We start from the raw sequence: 22939 nt of genomic DNA, 5'->3' as shown, positions 1-22939 counted from the left end.
AAGGGCAAGCGGAAGGAGAGCTCAGGAGTAACAACCGAGGGCCACCAAAAGAAAAAGAAAGAGGGAAAATACGCGCGGAGCGAGAGAGCGAAAAGCTCCCTACCAAGCCAGGCTTTGTTCCCTGAACCTAAGACTTTACCCGGCGGCTGGCGGCGGGCGGGCCGGGAGCGAGCGGAGGCGCGCGGCCATGGCTGCCGCGGCCGGGCAGGGGGGCCGGGGGGGCGGCGCGTGAGCGGGCGGCGCGGGGCGGGCGCGGGGCGGGCGGGCGCCCGCGATGTGCCACTCGGCGCCTCCCCCGCCGGGCCCGGGCTGTGAGGCGGCCGGGCGGCCCTGGTAGCTGGGCGCGCGGCGCGGAGGGGGCGAGCCCGGCGCACGGGTCTCATTGTTGGCGGGGGGGGGGGGGGGCCCGTCGGGGCATGAGGGCGAGAGCACGGCGGGGGGGGCGGCCAGACAGAGCGAGCGAGGAGGAGGAGGAGGAGGACGCCGAGGAGGAGGAAGGAGGAGGCAAAGAAAAGAAGCGGCGGCGGCGGAGGAGGAGGAGGAGGGAGCGAGGAGGCGCGCGGCCCCCCGCTCCCTCCCTCCCCCCCTGACCCCCGACCCCCGCCGGCCGGCCCCCCGCCCCAGCCCCGGAGGGAGCTCATGGGAGTATGAAGGAGATGGTAGGAGGCTGCTGCGTATGTTCGGATGAGAGGGGCTGGGCCGAGAACCCGCTGGTCTACTGTGATGGGCACGCGTGCAGCGTGGCTGTCCACCAAGGTACGGGGTGGCCCGCGGGGGGCGGCGGGACCCCGGGGGCGGCGCGCGCGGGGAGCCCCGGGCCGCGCCCTCCGGAGACCTCCCGGGGCTCGGGCGCCCCTCCCCCACCCCACCTGAAGGGAAGGGAGGCGTCGGGGGGCTCCCCCCGCCCGGTCCTGGAGGACCGGGTCAGGCATTGTTTTCTTGCCTATTGTTCCAGTCCCGAGCCCCCCACCCCAAGTTGAGGGAGTTTGGGGACAGACTAGGGGGCAGTGAGTGCACTCTCCGCGCCCCACACGGCCGGTGTCGGGGCTGCTGGGGGAATGTTTACCTGCGAGGTGTCCCCTCCCGCTCGGTTATTTTGGTCCCAGCTCCCGGAGGGAGAGGTCAAGGGGGGGTCATCCCCCCCTCCCGCTTCCGGATACTGGGAGGAGCGGAATTGGGAAGGGAGGAGAAGGGTCCCAGGGGAGAGGGGACTCCTAAAATCCTCCGGGAAGAGCTGCGGATAGGAGAGAGGTTGTGCAGGGGGCCGGGAATAGAGAAGAGGGAGGTTTGGAGTTTCCCCCAACAGCACATGGTTCGGGAGTTAACTCCTTGAGGAGTCTTGCCGAGGGCGCAGGCTGGCATCTCCCGCCTGTCTGGCTCAGCCAGCTTCCCCCTAGCCCCTTCCTGGGACAACCCTTAATGCTATGGCTGTCCGGGCTTCCCACCGTTCTCCTATTGGTTACCTGCACTGCACCTGCCCTCCAGCCTTGACTTTTGACCTGTACTTATTATAGTCAGTGGCTTGAGATGTGGTCCCTGGACCCCCTTCTTTCCCACCTCTTCCCTGACTGGCCCTTTAAGAAATGCCCCCCCCATAACAACAAAACGTGTTTGACTATAGTAAATGTTGTCCCTCTGGTTTCCTCTATCCCTGATGATGATAGTTTCCAGGCAGGCTTTGGGGAACAGGTCCAGAAAGAGCATGGCGTGGGGGTGGGGGTCTTCTAGAAGTTTAAGGTCAAGTACTCAGACTTCTTATCCCGGTTTGGACTGCTTGGTTGTGTGGTCAAAGGCTGACCATGTGCTGTTAGGCATTCCTGGTGATCTTGCTATCTAGTGAGCAACTCCAGACGGGAACAGCTCCCCTCTCCTTTAGAGTCACCCCCTCCCCCGCTTGCTCTGAGAGGATCCGCTGCTGACAGATTTCCTTGATGATTCTTCCACCCCCAGCTTGCTATGGCATCGTCCAGGTGCCAACGGGACCCTGGTTCTGCCGGAAATGTGAATCTCAGGAGCGAGCAGCCAGGGTGGTGAGTCTGACTCCCTCCCTGGTCCTGTATACCTGAGCATCTCCTCCCAGTTGAACTCGGGGACTCAGAGAGGCGCAGGCTAGGGTGGGACTGTCACACAGGACTTCCTGTTTCCTGTACATCTCTCACCAACCCCTCTCTCCCTCAGCTGATCCTTTACTCCTCCCCAACCCCCAGCACTGGGCCTTTTATTTTGTTTGTTGTTTGAACTTTTTATTATGGAAAGTTTTCAAAATGTACAGAAGTAGAGGGAATACTGTAATGAACCTCGTGTCCCCATCACTCATCTCTGACAATTATCACTCACGGCCAACCCGTGAGTGATGCCCCCACACATCCCCCATAACTGCTCACTTCATCCTGGGGCCCTGTGAATGTGTTCAGGAGGGGCCCAGCTCAGCAGATCCCCCCATCCCCTCTTGGAAAGCCCCCTCCCAAATCCCTGTGCCTCCTTGCTTTGGCAGAGGTGTGAGCTGTGCCCACACAAAGACGGGGCATTGAAGAGGACTGATAATGGAGGTGAGGGGGGCCCTGAGCCCAAGAGCTCATCGGTCGAGGTCAGCAGGGCCCCTGAGTGGGATCTGGGAAGGAGGAGTGGATTACTTTGGGGTGGCCAGGGTGAGGCTGGAGGTTGGGTTTTCCTTCCCTTGCTGGCATTAGAATCTGATGGGAAGGCTGTTGGGGGGGGGGACTGTGTGCTGTGTGGGGCGGTGAGGTGCCAGGGTCTCAGGCCGGCCCCCCACTGCCCCAGGCTGGGCCCACGTGGTGTGTGCCCTCTACATCCCGGAGGTGCAGTTCGCCAATGTGCTCACCATGGAGCCCATCGTGCTGCAGTACGTGCCTCATGACCGCTTCAACAAGGTCAGTGGGCCCAGCCTGGCCTGTACCAGCCCCTGCCCCAGCCCCCGCCCCACCCCACCCCACCCCCAGCCAGCAGTCATGGGGTCCCTCCAGCTCTCTCTCCACCAGTGTAATTGGAGTCTGTCCAGCCCAAGGGGGACTCAAGAGGTGGGTCAGTGCTTTCCACTGCCAGACACGCGCCTGTGCTCTGGAACTTGTGTGGACGAGCGTGCCCCATGGCAGTAGTAATGCCAGGTCATGGACCTGAGCAAGCCTGTCACCTACTCATTCACTGAACGTGTTGTATGGAATGCCTACCGTGTGCCAGGCCTGGGCTGAGGTACCAGGCACAAGGGGTCACTTATCAAAACAGATGTGCTCCCTGCTCCGTGGAATGCATACTTTTGTGTGGGAAGACTGTAAATGCCAGTAATCAGGCAAATAAAATAAATGCAGTTTGTGGTCAGTGCTGTGAAGAAAAGAAACAAGGTACAAAAATATAGACTACCTCCTGGGGCCCTGACGTTAGATAAAGTGGTCAAGTAAAGAGACATGTAGGCTGAAGCCAGCCTTGGTGGGGGGCTTCTGGATCCAGGGAGAAGGAACAGCATGAGCAAAGGCCCAGTGGTGGGAAGAAGCTGACTGTGAGTAAGGCAGACAGAGTCCTCAGCATTATAGGGCTCACCTTCCAAAGACTGCTGTCCTGCCTTGTAGCTACCAGCTCCACGCAGCGGCATGCATTAATTACAATGAAATATGATTTAAAGTTTAGTTCCTCAGTCGCAAGAGCCACATTTCAGGTGTTCAGTAGCCCGTGTGGTTTATGGCTACTGTACTGGACAGCGCGGTATGGAAAATTTCCATCACCGCAGAAGCTTTGATTGGATAGCACTGGCCTAGGATCCTGGGGAGAGAACAGAGCTGAGAAGGCCAAAGGATCCCTCGGGTAGGAGGGAGGAGGGGACGACTGTACCGTGTCCCGCAGACATGCTACATCTGTGAGGAGCAGGGCCGGGAGAGCAAGGCGGCCTCGGGAGCCTGCATGACCTGTAACCGCCACGGATGTCGGCAAGCTTTCCATGTCACCTGGTGAGACCCCTGCCTGTCCCCGCTCCCTCCAGGGTTCCCTGGGATCCCCCGCCAGTTGGCCCTTGGAGTTCTGCCATGGACAGCTGTCTCGTTGGTGGTGATGGCAGCGATTCCCTTGGACGGTCTTGGCCTCCCGCTAGCCGCAGTCCGGGAGGGTGGGAAGAAGGTGGTCCGCTCTGGTCTGCGGCCACATGCTTCTCAGGCTGACTCTTTCGCTTAGCGCCCAAATGGCAGGCCTGCTGTGTGAGGAGGAAGTGCTGGAGGTGGACAACGTCAAGTACTGTGGCTATTGCAAATACCATTTCAGCAAAATGGTGAGTCTTGTCCACCGGGCCGTGAGGGGGTCTGTCAGTCCTGCTTTCGAGAGGGCACAGGCTCTGGGCCAGGCTGGAGCCGGGTGCTGGGAGGACAGAGATGGACAGAGCCCAGGCCCTGCCGTGAGGAGCTTTGCTACTGGTTAAGGAATGGGTTGAAGTAGAGCCCATGGGAGGTGAATGAGGGCTGAGTCAGGCGGTCCATTCCAGAAGACAGAGCTCAGACCCTGCCTGTCAGAGTCTGGGAGGCTTCAAGGAAGAGGCAGCATTTAAGTGGAGTAGAAGTGGAAGCCTTAAGAGCCAACATTTGTGGGGATGACTGTGCTCTGGCCTCTGTAGGAAGCTCTTTACGTATGTCGGTTTATGGTGTCCTCCCCGCAACCCTAGGAACTGGGTATACTGTATTTTCCATGTTACAGATTAGTAAATGACGACCTCCCGAGATCTTGTACGAGGTCGTGTAACTTATCCCACAGCTGGTGGTGGGATTCAGAACACACAATTTTATCTGAAAGCTCCTTGGGGACATGCCAAGCAAAGACAGAAAGAAATAAGTCCTAGGTAGAGGGACTGGCATGGGCCAAGTCCTGAGGTGAAAAAGAACTTGGGAACAGAACAGGGTGCTCAGGGAGAATGAGGCAGGAGATGACCAGAATACTCAGGCAGGGCCAAAGCAGGGCCGGCTTCTGGCCTAGGCTTCTGGGGCCCCAGAAGAGGCTGGAGGAGGGGTTCTACTCCATGGTTGTGGGGAGACCCACCTGCTCTGGAAACTCTGGGCTATCCTGGAGAGGGAGGCTGCAGCCTGACTGGGAATGCAGCTTGGACCTCACCCCCCCGGGCCACAGGCTTGTAAGCAAGAGGGTAACCTGATCAGATTTGTTTTTTAGGAAGATTACCCTGGCAGGCACTGTGAGGCTAGATCCGAAGGGCCGAGGCTGGCGGCTGGGAGACAGCTGTGAGGGGGCGGGGGGTCGCTGGAGGGATAAGGCTGGACTCTCGAACGGTTTCTAGGTAGACAGGCCTGCATGTGGGGGTGGCTGAGAAGGAGGATTTAAGGATGGGACAGAGCATCCGGGCTCTCAGTGCTCGGGCACCTCGGCCTGCTATGAACAGGGCGGGTACAGTGGGCTTCTGTAGGGTGGCCTATGTCCTGTTCTGCCCTTGATAGTTCCAGTTCGTACCTGTCACCCTGGTGTAATTATTAATAGTTCCCCCTTTTGTTTTCAAACGTGTCCTGGTTTGGATCATAAATTATATGGTCACCTTGGTTTCAGGGTTTGATGACAATTTAGGACAAGATAGGGAGCTCTGTGGGGCTAATGGGAGGGGCCACATGGGGATGTTCAGGTTTGGCGGCTGTCAGCTCCCCAGGCGGGGTGGTGGTGGCAGCCCTAAGGAGAGAAGGATGGGCTGGAATCCTCAGGTGCCCACCAGGATTCGGTGGGGCAAGGTGTGAGGGGGACCATGAAGGGGAGAGTCTTGTGCTTGGCAAGGTAGGAGCAGTACCCACTACTGGGGAGCAACTGGCTTGGATGGGGCTTGAAATTAGTCCTTGGATGTGGCAACTGGGAGGCAGTGGGTGACCTCAGAGGGGATACCTGCAAGTCTGGGACAGGTGAAGCTATCAGGCAGGGAGCAGTCCTCAGCAGTGAAGGGAAGGAAGGGGAAGGCCCTAGCTGGGAGGAGAGGCAGAACAAGGATCATTTGTGGTTTTGCTGCCATGCATGTTTACTTTCCTCCACTTAAGGGCATCAGGTCCTTTGGGACAGAAGGACCCGCTGTGGGTTTGATGGAGGGGGAGGGCCAGGATCAAGAGAGAATGGGTGGAACGAAGTATCTGGAGGGGAGCATGAGGTGGAGTACAGGGGAGCAGGGCCTGCTTAGAGGTCCCCCATGTAGCCTCTACCCCACTGAAAGGTGGAACTGGGCTGTAGCTCAGGCTGCCTGTGATGGGCCAGGAGGCCCTTGTCCTACCTTCAGTGGTTCCTTGCTAGGGCCAAGAGGCCTCTAGCTTTTCTGGGCCTCAGTTGCTGAATCTGTGCATTGGATAAGCCAACCGGGGAAGCTCCAGGATTTAAGACTAGAGAATGCCTTCTGCCGGGCAGAGCATCACTGAAGACACAAGGTCCTTTTAGTGACAAGCAGGGTGGAAGGGCCTGGCCCCGCAGGATCATTTGACTTTCAGGAATCCTTTCTGAACCTAGCGAAAGGATGGTGTGGCAGTTCTTCTCTCTTCTTTCCCCAGAAGACATCCCGGCATACCAGCGGGGGAGGCGGAGGAACAGGAGGAGGAGGGGGCACAGGGGGCGGTGGCAGTGGCTTTATTGCTGGCCGGAGAAGCCGGTCAGCCTCTCCATCCACTCAGCAGGAAAAGCACCCTTCCCACCATGAAAGGGGCCAGAAGAAGGTAAGTGCCTTCTCCCTTTACTTCTCCTGCCCACACCCACAAACAGAACTCTTTCTCTCTTTCTTTCTTTCTTTCTTCCTTCCATTCCTTCCTTCCTTCCTTTCTTCCTTCCTTCTTTCCTTCATTTCTTTCTTTCTTTCTCTTTTTCTTCCTTCCTTCCTTCCTTAAGATTTTACTTATTTATTTGAGAGAGAGCACAAGCAGCAGGGAGAGGGAGAAGCAGGCCCCCCACTGAGCAGGGAGCTGGGGATGCAGGGCTCCATCCCAGGATCCTGGGATCATGACCTGAGCCAAAGGCAGACATTCAACTGACTGAGCCACCCAGACACCCCAACACATAACTCAAGAAACCACCACAAGGTGCCCCTGAGGCCTTGGGGCCTGCCCCCGTCCTTCCTCTGAGGCCACTAAGGGCTAGCAGGGGACTGAGGAAGTGACACATGAGGATCAGGGAGGGTAAGATGAGGGTCTGGCTTCCCTGGATCTCTTGGAGATCGGTTCCTCTGAGTCCTCCTCATGACATGACGTCTCCCAAGCCCTCGACACATGGCCCTGCACATTTGGAGACACCACCACCGTCTAGCCACGCAGCAACCTAATTGTCTGCATCCCTCATGCCATATACCCCTGTGTGCCTGGTTCTCAGCCCAGCTCCACACACAGCTCCACGTCCCAGGTGGACACCCTCGCAGGTGTGGGCTCCTGCGTGTGGTACTCTGTGTCCCTGGAGTGCTAATGGGACAGGCTATTTTTAGTGAGCCATGTGGAGGGGGGGGAGGGGCTGTTGGCTCCCAGAGCGCCCTGCCCAAACCATTCTTGTCCAGCCTAAGTCCCCCAGTCTCTTCACGGGAGTTGGGGGGGATGCCCACAAAGCCCCTCCCTGAGAGGGGCCTACCCCCTGCATGTTTGCAGCATGTGTAGCCTCACCCAGACTGTCCCTCACAATCCAGACCTGGTCACTTCTTCCTCCCCAGAGTCGAAAGGACAAAGAACGCCTTAAACAGAAGCACAAGAAGCGGCCTGAGTCACCCCCCAGCATCCTCGCCCCGCCTGTGGTCCCCACTGCTGACAAGGTACTGCTGCCCACACCTGGGGGGGGCGGGTAAGTCAGGGGAGGGAGGCAAGTCCTGAGGGGTCGGAATGAGCCAGGAACTCTGGGTGCCCCCCAGCAGCTTCAGGTCACTATGCCTGTGTTCCCTACCCCACCCTCCACTCCCTGATTCTACCCTGTGCTCCTCAGGCCCACCAATCACTGACCAGCCAGGAGGGTCAGGGTGGGGAGGTGCTGCTGCCCTGCCTGCTGGCTGCCAGATGTTTCCATCTGCCTCTGTCCAGACAGAGAGCCCCGGCACCAGGCTCTTGTCCACGGGTATAGCACTCAGGCTGGTTCTCCAAGTTCTGGGGCCCATTGCCCCAGAGATTAGCTCCCACCTCTGCCCCCCACATCTGCCCCTTTGGGAAGCGAGCCTGTTTCCCAAGCAAATGCCGTGGTGGCATGGGGCGGGCCCACAAACAGCACCCTGAAACCCCCACTCATCCCATCCTTCCTAGGCCTGCTATGTCAGGCCTGTCTCCAGAAATGGGCAACATCTGGAGGAGCAACCGGCAGGCCCTCCCTGAGGCCAGGGAGCTGCTAATCCAAGCCAGAGCAGGCCCCTGCCTTCCCCTCCTGCCAGCCTGCCTCCCCACCCCCTTGCAGAAGGAGCATGGGGGCCTGGAAAAACTGCTTCTTCCTGTTGCCACCCCACTCACCTCCACTGCCTTCGGAGGCAGGCAGAGCTCTGGGCATCATCTTCGCAGGAGGCTCGGGTATTGGGTTTCCGGGGTGATGTTGTGGCAACCATCCCAGTAACCCTCTCCAGGCCTGCTTCCCAGGGCTCACCTGGAAAAGCTTGTCATTCATGCCCTCTGACCTTTCCCTGGGGCCTGCAGGCAGGTGGAAATAGGGCTGGAGATATGGGAGTTCCTAGTGGCCAGCTGTCCCCTTGGACATGTAGGAGACTTCTACCCATCCCCCTCCACCCACCCCTACATTTCAGCTACCCCTCCCCCTTGGCCCTTTCCTCCCTTGCTCTCAGAACCACATCTGGCTCCCTTCAGAACTCCAGCTGTTGAAAAGAACAAAGAGGAAGACAGAGACCAGGACTTTGCCCAGGGAAGGGCAGTGCAGGGTGATTCTTGTCCCCTGATCCAACCTTCCTCTAGCTTTTATCTGGTTACAGAGTACCTGGTCTCCTCCGAGAGGAAGGGCGCTGTCCCTGGTGGTACCACAAAGCCCTCACTCTCTCGCTCACCACATGCCAGGGTCCCTTCTCGAACAGGAAGATGGAAGGGGTCTGTGGGGATTAGCTCATTTCATCCTTAAAATAATCCATTGAATTAGGTATTATATTAACCTAGTCTAATAAACGCAGAAGCCCAGGCACAGAGAGGTTAAGTAACCAACTTAGAAGTACACAGCTCGTAGGTAGGTGGGGGAGCAGAGATTTGAACACAGGCAGTCCGGCCTAAAAGCCCATACTTTCGCACAGGCCACGGTCTCGGCAGTATATTCACAGCGGCTGCCAACACCTGACTTGGTTGACCCCTTACTCTGTATCTGGCCCTGTGCTTCTCGTGCCATTCCAAAGAGGCCTTATTGGTCCTCTAAGGACCCTGAAGCTCAGCAAGGCTGAGAGGCCACACAGCATAGCACAGCCGTGGATGGTAGAGCCCCCCAGGCTGCCCGCCTGCTCTGCCTAACCCCAGAGCCCATGCTGCCCTCTGGGGCTCGCTGGAGGCCTCAGATGTGGGGACTGGTATTTCAAGGCGGTGTGGCAACTGTGGACATGGCCTCTGTGAGGACATGGTGCTCTGGATCTAAGAGGACAGAGCGACCAGGTCCGTCCCAGGGATTTAGGTGACCTCGTGGGTTAAGGCCTCACAGACTTCCAAGCTGGATTTGGAAGGACGAGAAGTTTCCCAGGAAGAGTAAGGAGAGACTGTCCTGACAGAGGCTTGGCACTGCTGAAGAGCCCAGAGTGGCCAGGGGAGGGGTTTTCAGGTGAAGGAGTGGTGACTGGGGGGCTCAAGGATGAGGCCAGGCAGTGGTGCCTCTCCCTTGCGCACGTCACAGTCAGCACGTCTGGGCTTCTGGGGCCCACTGAGCATTTCTTAGGTGGATGACTGAACAGATGGACACATGTGTACGGGCTCAGGGACTGTTTTCACTCCCCTCTGCCTCAGGTGAAGGACAGACAGACTCCCCTCTCCTCACACCCACCTCCCTGATCTGGGGTCCCCACCCACAGGTCCTTCCCTAAGCAAACTTAGACTCTCTTTGTAGCAGAGACGGCCCCGTTTGCATCTGCTACACGGCCAGGTCAGAGTGAGCCCAGACAGCTGGCCTTGAGCCTTCCCCTCTCCTCCTTCCCTCAGGTCCCCTCCTCAGCTTCCTCGTCCTCCCACCATGAGGCCAGCACTCAGGAGACCTCTGAGAGCAGCAGGGACTCAAAGGGGAAAAAGTCTTCCAGCCATAGCCTGAGTCACAAGGGGAAGAAGCTGAGCAGTGGGAAAGGTGTGAGCAGTTTCACCTCGGCCTCCTCCTCCTCCTCCTCCTCCTCCTCCTCTTCCTCCTCCTCTGGGGGGCCCTTCCAGCCTGCAGGTGAGTGTGAGCATCCTGGAGGAAACTGGGGGCGGGACAGCCTTTGGCCCAGAGCTTCTCCAGCCAGGGCCTCTGCACACTGCTTTGCATCTCATTTGCTTCTTAAATTGGTTAAAGATGGGGGCTCCCCACCAAGCCATGCCTCTCCAGCCCCTCCCCCTCAGGCCCCACCCCTCCACTGTCCTGACAGTATTGGCCTGTCCCCTGCACTTGGGCCTTGAGGGGCCATTGTTAAAGTACTAACGCTAATGATAGCTCCTGTGATCTCTACAGTCCGGTGAGGTCAGCTGGGCAAGAGTTCTCTTTCCCCTTTATCATACATGGGAAAGCTGTGTGGGCGGGGGAGACATTCATCCCAAGACATAGAGGCAGTGGCAGAGCTGGGACAGGAACCCAGTCTTCCCCAGCCCCTGACCAGAGCTCTCTCCAGCTACTGCAATTGCGAGGGCGGGGAGGTGGGGGGTGGGGGGGCGCAGATCTGGGGACCAGCTGTAATTCCATTTTCCCCTCTGTGCAGTCTCGTCCCTGCAGAGCTCCCCTGACTTCTCGACGTTCCCCAAGCTGGAGCAGCCAGAGGAGGACAAGTACTCCAAGCCTGCAGCTCCTACCCCTTCAGCACCCCCCTCTCCCTCAGCCCCCGAGCCCCCCAAGGCTGATCTCTTTGAGCAGAAGGTGGTCTTCTCTGGCTTCGGGCCCATCATGCGCTTCTCCACCACCACCTCCAGCTCAGGCCGGGCCCGGGCCCCATCCCCCGGAGACTACAAGTCTCCCCATGTCTCCGGGTCCGGGGCCTCAGCAGGCACCCACAAGCGGATGCCCACACTGAGTGCCGCCCCTGTGCCTGCTGAGGACACCCCTGAGACAGGCCTGAAGGAGAAGAAGCACAAGGCTAGCAAGAGGAGCCGACATGGACCAGGTCGTCCCAAGGGCAGCCGGAACAAGGAGGGGACTGGGGGCCCAGCTGCCCCCTCCCTGCCCAATACCCAGCTGGCTGGCTTTACGGCCACTGCTGCCTCACCCTTCTCTGGAGGTTCCCTGGTCAGCTCTGGCCTGGGGGGTCTGGCCTCCCGCACCTTTGGGCCTTCAGGAAGCCTTCCCAGCCTGAGCCTGGAGTCCCCCCTGCTAGGGGCAGGTTAGTGACCCTTGGGCATCTCAGGCCCCAGCCAGTCTAGTGAGGGAACAGAGGCATAAGCATGCAATCCGAAGGAAATGTGATAGAAACTGCTCCAAAGGACAGAGATAAAGGATGGAAGAACCAGTCCCCTCAAAGACACTCCATGATACCCATCTTCTGCGGGGTTGTAGTGGGAGAGATTGGAGTAGACTGCCAATAGAACTCACCTATTAGAAAAGCCTGGAATCCTCCTGGCCTGGGCAGGGCAGTCTAATAAGCAGGCATGTCAAACAGATGTCACACACAGGCAAGAGGTGACATCTTTGCAACTAAGAGGGTTAGACTGATCCAGGGGAGCATTCTCTCTGGGAGGGGCTGCCCTAGCCACCTGACTGAGGGAGGGTCCTGGGGGAAATGGTAACTGTAAGCATCCCTGTGTGTCCTTCTTGTGCCTGTAGGCATCTACACCAGTAATAAGGACCCCATCTCCCATGGTGGCAGTAGTGGAATGCTGCGTGCTGTCTGCAGCACCCCCCTCTCCTCCAGCCTGCTGGGGCCCCCAGGGACCTCGGCCCTGCCCCGCCTCAGCCGTTCCCCATTCACCAGCACCCTCCCCTCCTCCTCTGCTTCTATCTCCACCACTCAGGTGAGGCCTTACCCCTGGGCTCCTCCATCCCTGGGCAGGTGGGGGACAGACTGCCGGGGATGCCAGCTATCCATGGGAGAGACTGAGAGATTGGGCTTGGTGGCCACCAGAATATCACCGTCTCTACGGCCCTGTCCTCCCCAGCACATCTGATCCCCTCCCCCTCTATGTACACATGGTTGTGCCCTAGATCCCAGAATAACCACCAGGATGGACTATCCCTCCTTTCCCTCAGGTGTTTTCTCTGGCTGGCTCTACCTTTAGCCTCCCTTCTACCCACATCTTTGGAACCCCCATGGGTGCCGTTAACCCCCTCCTCACCCAGGCCGAGAGCAGCCACACAGGTACGTGTCTCTGACCCCATTTCCCTTTCTTCCCAAAGACCTGAGGGGCACCCATCACCTGCATGACACCCCAGAAAGATGGGAGGGTTTTCTGGCTGCCCCCTCCCTCTGGCCATTTCCCGCCCTGGGGGGAAAAAATCCACGCATAACAAGCCAGGGTACACTTTCACGTTAAAAAAAAAATCGTGGAGAGGACAGGACAGGACGCACAGAATTACTACGGCTCCATCTCACAGAAGAAAAAGGCTTAATGATCTGCTCCAAGCAGTTGAGAACCACGGCTCAAATTCTGGTCCTCACTCCAAGCCCAGTTCTCTGGTCACTTGCATAGTTCCCGGCTGGCCTCTTAGTCCTCAGAATGGGGCCTTTCGGTGCACCAGCTAGGACACCTGCGCTCCGGGTATTTCGGAGTTAAGGGGGAGGATCACAGGCGCCCCTCCCCCTCCCTAGAGAGCCAACCCAGCCCCAGAGAGCTGATTGGTGCAGAGACACCACCTGGCCGGTTAGGGGGCGGGGCTCACGCCCTGGCGGCCAGTTCAGGTAAACCTCCTTAAAGGGGCTGAATCCGACTCCTGAGTTAATGACCTGACAGCTCAGGGTGACTATCTTTTCCAAAACCCAAATTGGAATTCTGTGGCCCAACAAGGTTTTGCAGTCTAACTCGTGAGTTTTTGAGTATGAGAAATTGCACAGGACTAATTACAAAAGCTGCAGTCAATAAGGGCATGTTGCAGGACAGCTGACTGTCCACATTTATTACTTTGTTTGTAATCCTCCTAACAGTCATTTTAGTGAGATTTAGTTTCCAGCCCAAGGTCACATAGCAAGTATCAGATCCACATTCAACCGAGAACTGTCTAGACCCTGAATCTCTATAACCCTGAATCGGCCAGGAAGGAGATTGGGAGGTGGTTCTGAAAGAAGCCAGGCAGCGGCCGCCCTTCTGTCTAGAGAAATGGAAAGAGACCAGATCCCATCCATGGCTGTGCCTCCCAAGGGGCCAGGTTTCCAAGCCCGGTTTCCCAGCGCCTTCCAAGCTAGAACTGCCAGTCTGGGGTTGGGGGAGTTCCTGAGGGAAAGGGGTCTGCGATGAGGTCCCAGATCCTGCACCCACTTCCCAGGCGGGGACCGTGAGGCCGACGGCACCCCTTCCCCGCTGATCCCTGCTCCCCTTCTCCTTCCAAGAGCCAGACCTGGAGGACTGCAGCTTCCGGTGTCGGGGGACCTCCCCCCAGGAGAGTCTGTCTTCCATGTGAGGGAGGGGGCGGCGGCTTGGGGGAGGGGCAGGGAGCGGGGCTGGAGGGACGCTAGGGGAGGAGGGGACGGAGAGTCGGGCGCCAGGAGAGGGTGGGGTCCAAGAGGGGACGACTGGAACCCCTAAGGGGGGAGGAGGGACACAAGAATGGGGACGGGAGGTAAGCCTGAACCCGATTTTTTCTCCCGACTCCAGGTCCCCCATCAGCAGCCTCCCCGCACTCTTTGACCAGACAGCCTCTGCACCCTGTGGGGGTGGCCAGTTAGACCCAGCGGCCCCCGGAACGACTAATATGGAGCAGCTGTTGGAGAAGCAGGGCGACGGCGAGGCCGGTGTCAACAGTGAGGAGGGGTGGGGCCGGGCTGGGAGACGTGCCCCAGGACCCCCAGACTTGGTCACCTTTCTCTCCGAGGTCCCCAAACTTCTTTAAGGTTCCGTCCCTTGGCCTCGCCCCAGCCTCAACTCTTGGCTACCCCAAGCCTTACCTCTAACCTCTGCTAGGCCGGGCTCTTGGACCCGCTGCTTGTGCACCCTGCCTTCGGCCTCCGCGGCCTCCTGGCCCTTACATTATTGAGCTCCAACTTCCTCCCGCCTCTGCGCTTCCAGTCAGAGCCTCGACCCCCCAGCCTCAGGCCCCGCCCCTAGTCCTCACACCTCTGGCTCCCCGGGGTCCCGCCTTTCCCAGCTCACCTGAGTCTGGCTAGCAGGCGCCTTCTCTTTTAGGTCAGAGTCTGATTTCCTCCGCCAGGCCCCGCCCTCCAGGCCCCGCCTCCGGCTCTCTCGCCCCGCCCACTGCCCTCGCCCCGCCTCTCCAGGCCTCCGGGGCTCAGGCGCTCTCACCCTATCTCCGCAGTCGTGGAGATGCTGAAGGCCCTGCACGCGCTGCAGAAGGAAAACCAGCGGCTTCAGGAACAGATCCTGAGCCTGACAGCCAAGAAGGAGCGGCTGCAGATTCTCAACGTGCAGCTTTCTGTGCCCTTCCCCGCCCTGCCTGCCGCCCTGCCTGCCGCCAACGGCCCAGTCCCTGGGCCCTATGGCCTGCCTCCCCAAGGTAAGGGGACTGCCGCCCAGTCAGGGAGTGAGAGCCTCTGCCGGGCGGTGCCACGACAGGGCCCCGACTCCAGCCCTTGACCTCCTTCCCTGATCTCCGCAGCCGGCAGCAGCGATTCCTTAAGCACCAGCAAGAGCCCCCCGGGGAAGAACAGTCTTGGCCTGGACAACTCTCTGTCCACGTCTTCCGAGGTGGGCGCCGCGGTGGGGAGGGTGGACAAGGGAGGGGCAGGAAGGGAAGCGCCGGGGCCTCCAGGTCTCATCTCCACCCTGCAGCGATTGGAGGCTGGGCAGTGAAGTGATTGGCTGAGCAATTGGTTGACCGGTTCATTCCTTCTTTTATTAAATGATAATTATAGGTGTCTACTTAATGCCGGGCATTGGCCAAGCAATCAGTGAGCAAAACGGCCTGCTCCTGAAGCTAGACTAGCCATCCAAGAAAGTAATCATTACAAATCAGGGAAAGTGTGGAAATGGAAATAATTTGAGGTCAGGATAATTTGTGAGGCAGGATGAGGGTGGGATTCTTCTGGAGTTAGGAGGTGGTTAGAGAAGGCCACTTTGAGAAGTGTTTGGGAAGGGTTTATTACACCAAACGGCACCTAGTAACCCCACTGTGATTGGCGGTGTTACTAGGGAGCAGTCTATTGTTAGGTCGTGGTTACTGTTGAAATCAAACAAACAAGGTGGCTTATACTTGAGCAAAAATAATTGTTGCACTGATGAGCATTAATTGCACACTTGCCCTTCGAGATTGTGTCCTGCACTGACACTTTCAAAGCATCGGTTTGTTTAGTCCTCCAATGAGCTTATGGAATAGGTACCACTATTCCCCCCATGTTATGAGTGAGTAAAGTAAGACCCAGAAGCCGGTGAACTGTGGACACAGAATCTGAACCTGAGCTTTCCCCTCCAGCTGCTTGCTCTTCTCCTACCTGCAGAGTTACTTAGCCTGTTTAAGAATCAGTGGCTTTACCCAAATTTGGGACTAGATAGTTCAGGGCAAGTGGTACAGCCTGGGTCTAGTCCATTAGCTGGCCACCACCACCATTCCTGTTGGTGATTAACAAGGAGTGCGAGGGGTGCTGGGCCCCCAGGAAGTGATCTGTAAATGTGATTTATGAAGACCATTTGGATTCTTAGCCTTTATCCCTGGGCCTTGCTTCTCCCTCCTGGGTAGCTCTGCCTGAGTGAGGTGGGGGTGGCCGGGCTCTGTGAAGATGCTGGTGGGTGCTGGGCCGGGGGCCAGAAAGGTCACGCTGGCCCCCTGCCCCTCTGACCCCTCCCTTCCCCCTCCCTCCCCAGGACCCACACTCAGGCTGCCCCAGCCGCAGCAGCTCGTCGCTGTCCTTCCACAGCACGCCCCCACCGCTGCCCCTGCTCCAGCAGAGCCCTGCCACTCTGCCCCTGGCCCTGCCTGGGGCCCCTGCCCCGCTCCCACCCCAGCCACAGAACGGGCTGGGCCGGGCACCGGGGGCGGCGGGACTGGGGGCCATGCCTATGGCTGAGGGGCTGTTGGGGGGGCTGGCGGGCAGCGGGGCCCTGCCCCTCAATGGGCTCCTGGGGGGGTTGAATGGGGCTGCCGCCCCCAACCCTGCAGGCTTGAGCCAGGCTGGCGGGGGCCCCGCACTGCAGCTGCCGGGTTGTCTGAACAGGTGAGGGAGAGCTCAGCTTGGGGAAGGGGATGGGGAGGCTGGCTCTGGGAGGGGCTCCCCCCAACACCCGCAGTCCCCCCAAAAGGAAGAATGTTCTCCAGTCTTACAGGGTGTAGCATCTAGTCACCTCTTGGCCCCAGGTACTCCCTACATGGGAGATGTGAGTGCCCTCTGGGTGTGCTCTCCTGGGACAAAATCCTGTTTCTTTCTAGCACCCCCAGTCTTGATTTCCCTTCTGGGAAAGTTCTTCCATCGAACTTGTCTCCTTCCGGGTGGTCTCTGAGCTTGCTCTGTTTCTCCATAGTCCTGCCCTAAAACCGCATAGCCCTCTTTCTCCTCCTGGGACCAGGGAGTCTGGGAACTTGGGAGGGGCTGGGGTGGGGGGAGGAACGTTTCCCTGCCTCTCCCCACGGTCTGTGTCTTGTCGCCCTGCCTCAGCCTCACGGAGCAGCAGAGGCATCTCCTGCAGCAGCAAGAGCAGCAGCTCCAGCAGCTCCAGCAGCTCCTGGCCTCCCCGCAGCTGACTCCGGTAATGCCCTCCCTTCCTGGCAGCTCCAGCTCCTGGGGGGCCAGGGCCCAGCTCAGAAGGGAGGGAGGGCCACCTGAGGCTAGACCCCCCCTCCCCCGCAGGACTTGTTGGAGGGGGGGGCGCGGAGGGGATCAGGGTTGCTCTCAGGCCCAGGCATTGCAGAAGGGACGCTCACCCCCTAGTGAGATGGTCTGGAGACTGGTGAGTCCCCAGTTCCGGGCGTTTCAATCCCAGCCCCAAGGATCTTCAAGGGGAGCTGCAGGGTCTGTGGCCGAGCCAGTGGACACCCCCTCACCCAGAGCAGCCCCTTTGGGGTCTGCGCTGTATGTTGGGTTCTGTGAAGATTTCCTCTTGGAGAAAAGGAGTTCTACCTTTTTGAAAGGAAGGAATTGAAAAACACAGAAAACATCATCGTCTCCCTAAAAAGAAACACAAGAAACCAATTCAGTTGGTTACCTACAGGGGCCAGATGGGAACAGGGGTAGGAGCAAGATTTCTTAAGGTAAAGCTTGAAATCATTTTGTTGGTGTTTGGAACACTGACAATGCCTTGCCTGTTCAAAGCAAAAATAAATGAATCTTAAAAGAAACAAAACAGAAAGAGGGGGAATTGAATACTATTGACCCAGCCTGAGTTGTCTCTCAACTTGGGGTCATACCACCCCTGGGGGCATTTGTGGTTGTCATAGCAACGGAGGAACTGATGCAGCCAGGAGGTGGGGCCAGGGCTGGCAGAGGTCCTCCCTGCAGTCGGGCCAGGAGTGCCCTGTGGACCAGGGTTGACTGACACTAAGGGCCACAACTGCTTGCTTTCTTTCTTTCTTTCTTTTTTAAGATTTTATTCATTTATTTGACACAGAGACAAAGATCACAAGTAGGCAGAGAGGCAGGCAGAGAGAGAGGGGGAAGCAGGCTCCCTGCTGAGCAGAGAGCCTGATGGGGGATTGATCCCAGGACCCTGAGATCATGACCTAAGCCAAAGGCAGAGGCTTAACCCCGAGCCACCCAAGTGGCACCCCTTTCTTATCCACATGGGGAGACTGAGGCCCCGAGTGGGGAATTGGAGACAGGACCTTGACTGTCCCCCAGGCCTCTTCCTTCAGGGCTCCAGTGAGATGGGCTGGGGCCCCGGGCTGAGCAGGGCATGCTGGCTGTGGGGACCACTGGCCCCTGAGCCGTCTGGCCCCCTTGCAGGAACACCAGACCGTTGTCTACCAGATGATCCAGCAGATCCAGCAGAAGCGGGAGCTGCAGAGGCTGCAGATGGCCGGGGGCTCCCAGCTGCCCATGGCCAGCCTGCTGGCAGGAAGCTCCACCCCGCTGCTGTCCGCGGGCACCCCTGGCCTGCTGCCCGCAGCATCCGCCCCCCCGCTGCTGCCCGCCGGGGCCCTGGTGGCTCCCTCACTGGGCAATACGAGTCTCATGGCCGCAGCAGCGGCTGCTGCAGCAGTAGCAGCAGCAGGCGGACCTCCAGTCCTCACGGCCCAGACCAACCCCTTCCTCAGCCTGGCGGGGGCGGACGGCAGTGGCCCCAAAGGAGGGGTGAGTAGCCCCCCACCCCGGGCTGTCCTGTCTGCCTTCTCTTCCAGGTTGGGCGGGGAGGGAAGCATCCTAAGGAGGAAGGAAGCAACCCCGACGTCAGCCAGGCACCCTACCCCAGGCCCTGGGGCCTCTGCTTGCTCTGCCAGAGATAAACTCCCAGTGTGGGCTAACAGCAAAAGGGCTCCTCTGGGAAGACCAGTTAGAGAAGTCTGTTTCCTCTCTGAGTGGACCAGTTAGAAGAAGCTGATGCTCTGGGTGGGCCTTTTGGGGAAAGCCCCACCCCCCACTTCCTCTGAGAGCATAAAGTTGTTGCCCAGGGAGCCGGCCTTGCTCGGCTTGCACAGGGCACCTTGCCCTCACGGCCCCCCTCAAACACACACACACACACACACCCCTAACCCAAGACCCCAGGGCAGGGGCTTCAGCGGGGCTCCCTCGCTGTACCTTGCAGCAGTGGCCTTGCCCCTGGCGGCTGATCCCAACCGGGTGTTAGAACCAGACACCTCCTAAAGCCCCAGCCTCCCTTCCTCTCTTTCCAGACCGCTGACAAAGGAACCTCAGCCAACCAGGAAAAAGGCTAAATCCACCCAGCCTCTCCTGACCCCCAAATGGAGGGGGCAGATCTTGGCCTGAGGGGTCCTACCTAGCCTGGAGCGGGCACCTGCACCCAGACACTGGAGAGCCCCAGCTCAGAGCTCGTGCTGAGGCCTGGGGAGTGTGGGGTGCTCCTGGTGCCAAGGACTGAGCCGGAGAGGGATGCCCCCACCACTGGCCCCCTCTCCCTCCCCCCAACCCCTTTGTGAGGGGCTCAGAGGGAGGACAGGCTCCAAGTCCACCTAGGAGCCCCCACTCCCAGCAATGTTTTGAGGTCCTCCAAGAGCCACATGGGCCGTGGCATAAGTGGGGGTTTGGTTGGACCCCCCCACATAAAATGGATCAGCACTTGAGTGGGGAGAGGTGGGGGGACAGGCCCTGGGCCTGCCCACCCGCGGAAATCCCTTACAAAAGAAAGGGCGGCCCCGCTTTACCTGCAGTTTCTCCCCAACTTGGGCAGAGGGCGGAAGAGATCTCTTGGACTGTCTCTCCCCGCTCCCCTGCCCCTGCCCCCCAGCGAGGGTTACAGGCTGAGCTTGTGAACGCCCCGCAGATGAGGGAGCTGAAGAAGGGGCAGGACGGCACCCAACTCAGCCCATGCTTCCCCACCTCTCGGTAGCCCCCCCCCGTCCCCCCCCCCACGGGATGGGGGAGAGCAGGGGGGCACGGCCCAGCCCCCTTGGTGCCCTGCCCCTTGTTTGCACTATTGGATTTAGGAGTGCGGAGGGTGGGAAGATGGAGCTGCCTGACTCAGAGAGCGTGTGTGCCTGTGCGTGTGTGCATGTGTGTCTGTGCGTGTGTTTGTCTGTCTGTCTGTCTGACTCCCCCTGGACCTGGGGCAGCCGAGGGCAGGGATAGGAGCAGTGCTCAGATGAGGCAGCACCAGAAGGGGGGTTCCCAGCTTTTGTTTGCACCCTCCCCACCTCACCAACTTTGGTCCCTTTCTGGGCTGTGAATGGTTAGCAAAAACCAGAACAGTACTCCAGTATTGGAGAGTAACTGGGGGCTGGGGGCTTTGAATCAGGGTAATGTCCTGCCTTTCCTCCCCCAGACCTCCACATGGTTTCACTGCCTCCTCAGAGCTCCCCTTCTCCCACTGATAGTTGGCCCTGCTTCCCTGGCCCAGGGGGAGTCCCAGGGATCTGGGGGGCATGGGGCAAAGGGGGGGTGTAAAGTGCCACTTCCTTTGGTGAAAACCTCCCTCCCAGAATTAGCCAGCTTGCTTCCCCGCACCCCACCCCCTACCCCCCACCAACCAGGGGAGCCTTCAGCTGACCTGACAACTGTCCCCACCCACCAGCTATTTCCCCCGGGGTGGAGGGGGCAATTCTCACCTTAAAGAGCCCCCACCTGCCCAGAGCCTTTGATGGCAAAGGCGGAAGGGCGGGCAGGGCAGCCAGGAGAGGGGCGAGGATGAAGCTGTTTCAGTTGCACTGGGGTTGGAGCCGGGAGAAGGCGTTGCCAGCTTTCCCTGATGCTCATGTCTCGTCAGTCTTTGCATGTGTGGATTTTTTGTGTGTGTTTCTGTTTGGGTTTTTGTTATTGTTAGTTTTTTTTTTTAAATAAAGAAAAGAAGATGTGTATATTTTTGGCAACGACAGAAACGTAGTGCAGATATATTTTTGCCTGTGCTGCTCAACTGGTTTTTTTCTGATACTGAAAATAATATTAATATTCCTGTTGATAAGACTTTGTAAGATGTTAGGGACCTGATAAAGGAGGGGGTGGGCGGGAATCTTTCCGAGGCAATTTCTTAGGCACTTGCAAGGGCTTGGGGGTGGGGGGAAGGCAGTTGTGATGACCTCAGAAATACTCACTTTTTATTAATGCTAAATATCAATTAGAAATGGTAGGACTCAGCATCTTACTCATCTTCATCTATTAAGCTAATTCCCTGCCCCCAAACCACTGAAAAAAAATTACCTTCAGAGGTTCTTAGAAGAGCCGCTCATTCACACTCACACCCTTGCCCAAGGCTGTCCCATTAAGAGCCTAAATCAACTTCTGTTTTGGATGCTGAGAGAAGCCGGTCTGCTCCGAGGCTGCTGTGGCAGAGAGAGAGAGAGAGAAAGAAAGAAAGAGGTCCCTAGGATTTAGTGCACTGGAACCAAGACCTCCCCCCCCTCCTTCCCTCCCAGCATCCCAGAGCCTGGGGTTCTCATCTCCAAGAGCCTATGTTTTTCCAGCTTTCCCCAGGCTGGGGTGCAGGCAGGTGAGGTTCGATGAAGGGACCCAGGCTGGCTATGGGTTGCTGCTGTCCCTCAATTGGGGCGGGGGTGGGGCATGAGTGAGGCTGTGCATTTCCTTCTTCAGAGAGAGCTTTATAATAGGAAAGTTCTAGAGATCTTCAGGATCCCAGTGCAGGGGGAATGGCATTACCAACCTCACCCTCCTTTCCCAGCCTCTGTCCCTTTTTCCAGGATGAATTTGGATGAGGAGTGGGAAGAGACACAGATTCGTAGATCTCTCTCTGCCTAGCAGAGAGAAGGGATGTGGTTTACAGGGTGGAAATGGAGTCTGAAAATGCATGAGAGGAGCTTCGTGTGTCATCACACTCGGCGTGGAGGTGTGAGGGCTGTGTGTGCAGAACCCCTGTCCAGCTTTAAGGTCACAACTGGTGCATGAGTGTCAGAGCTGGAAGGGACCTATCTTTAGGGATGGTTGGAGCCAGTTGCTTGCTTCACAGGTGATAGCTCCAAGCCTAGGAGGGGCAGGGGCTCGGGGCAGAGCCAGGACCAGCCCTCAGGACCCTGGCCTCCTGGTCCTGGGCTCTCTCGCCCCCCACTGCGGCACCTCCATGTGGCTGTCTGTCTGTCCCTGTGTGTGTGAGTGCTGGGCTGGGCCCCGGGGTGGGAGGGCATCTATGTAGCACTGATTGTCTTAGCTCAGAGCTGATGGATCCTCTCCATAGACAATGACACTTTAAAGATTGCTTTTTTTTTTCTTTTCTTTTTCTTTCTTTCTTTTCTTTTTTTTTTTTTTTTTTAGGTTTTTCCTTTTTGTTTGTGTGTCTTTCCCCTCAGGCTCCTGGGTCTACCGCTGCCCTAACCTTGAGGCTGAGAGGTCCCCACCCATTCTTTTAGTGAGTTTTAGGGAAGCACTCCAGGGAAGGACCTCGGCAAGTGAGGGGAGCCAGAGCCAGGGACCAGCTCTAAGAAAGGGAAACCTCCACATTTCCCTTTCCCTGAACTGGAAATGCAGACAAGCTTTTCAAAGGCACAGGCTCCCCTTGCCAACATCCAGCATCTTCCTTGAGGTGTGGTGGGCCAAAGTTAGGAGTAGGCAGCTTGCTCCCAATTCTCCCTTATCTTAATTTCTTTTTCTTGGGGAGAGATGCCCAGAGGGATTAAGGTCACTTCAGTGGGGAATGTGGAGGCAGTGGGATGCAATTCCCTGGCTCCTTCTGGTCACGTCAATCCGGATTCAAAGTGTGTCTAGCTCCTGACCGATTTGACTTGATCTACTGAAAAGTTGGGGACTGAGGGGTGCCTTCATTGCCCTCTGTTCACTTCCTCCAGCCCAACTTGGGACTCAGGTGGCAGGACTGGAGACCCAAACCCGGACTCCCAGCCCCAGTCTCCCCCCTATCCATCCCAGCCTGTCTCAATGTAGCAGACCCTTAGGGGAGCAGGGAGGGGAAGCCAGAGTTTGCAAACCCAGGGGCTCCTTTTACATTCTTTCTAGAACCTCCTTTATATCCTCAGCCCAAAAGGCAATGCCCCCCTCCTTTCACTTCCAAGCCTGGAATTGTGCATAACCCTGATCTTGTATCTTTGTATAACGGATGTTATTTGTACGAAGGGCAGTTCGTAAACAGCACTTGTTCTTTTAATAAAAGAATGTTTTACAAAAAAAAAAAAATCCAAAGTGCCCTGCTTTGTCTGGCTT

At 58.0% G+C, this 22939-nt stretch overlaps 1 protein-coding gene across 4 annotated transcripts; it reads left to right on the top strand.

Annotated features, from left to right (window-relative positions):
• Nucleotides 1-580: 580 nt before the first annotated feature.
• Nucleotides 581-22912, top strand: MLLT6 (MLLT6, PHD finger containing). 4 transcript variants are annotated; one of them, XM_044248120.1, is made up of 20 exons: nucleotides 581-756; nucleotides 1951-2030; nucleotides 2495-2549; nucleotides 2782-2891; nucleotides 3856-3959; nucleotides 4180-4273; nucleotides 6522-6680; nucleotides 7655-7753; nucleotides 10098-10323; nucleotides 10841-11455; nucleotides 11896-12083; nucleotides 12319-12427; nucleotides 13613-13679; nucleotides 13878-14023; nucleotides 14536-14733; nucleotides 14836-14924; nucleotides 16038-16387; nucleotides 16826-16916; nucleotides 18110-18457; nucleotides 18997-22912. In XM_044248120.1, the coding sequence occupies exons 1-20, from the start codon at nucleotides 648-650 to the stop codon at nucleotides 19036-19038; spliced, it is 3279 nt and encodes a 1092-aa protein (XP_044104055.1). In that variant the 5' UTR covers nucleotides 581-647; the 3' UTR covers nucleotides 19039-22912. The 4 variants fall into 4 exon arrangements, with proteins under 4 accessions (XP_044104055.1, XP_044104056.1, XP_044104054.1 ...); XM_044248121.1 differs by having other exon boundaries at nucleotides 6519-6680; nucleotides 10098-10236; XM_044248119.1 differs by having other exon boundaries at nucleotides 6519-6680.
• The last annotated feature ends 27 nt before the right edge of the window (nucleotides 22913-22939 follow it).

Source organism: Neovison vison, chromosome 5 (genome assembly GCF_020171115.1).
Source record: "Neovison vison isolate M4711 chromosome 5, ASM_NN_V1, whole genome shotgun sequence".
Lineage (NCBI taxonomy): Eukaryota > Metazoa > Chordata > Mammalia > Carnivora > Mustelidae > Neogale > Neogale vison.
Note: the sequence above shows the minus strand (reverse complement) of the source record. Positions and strands in the feature narration are given on the sequence as shown.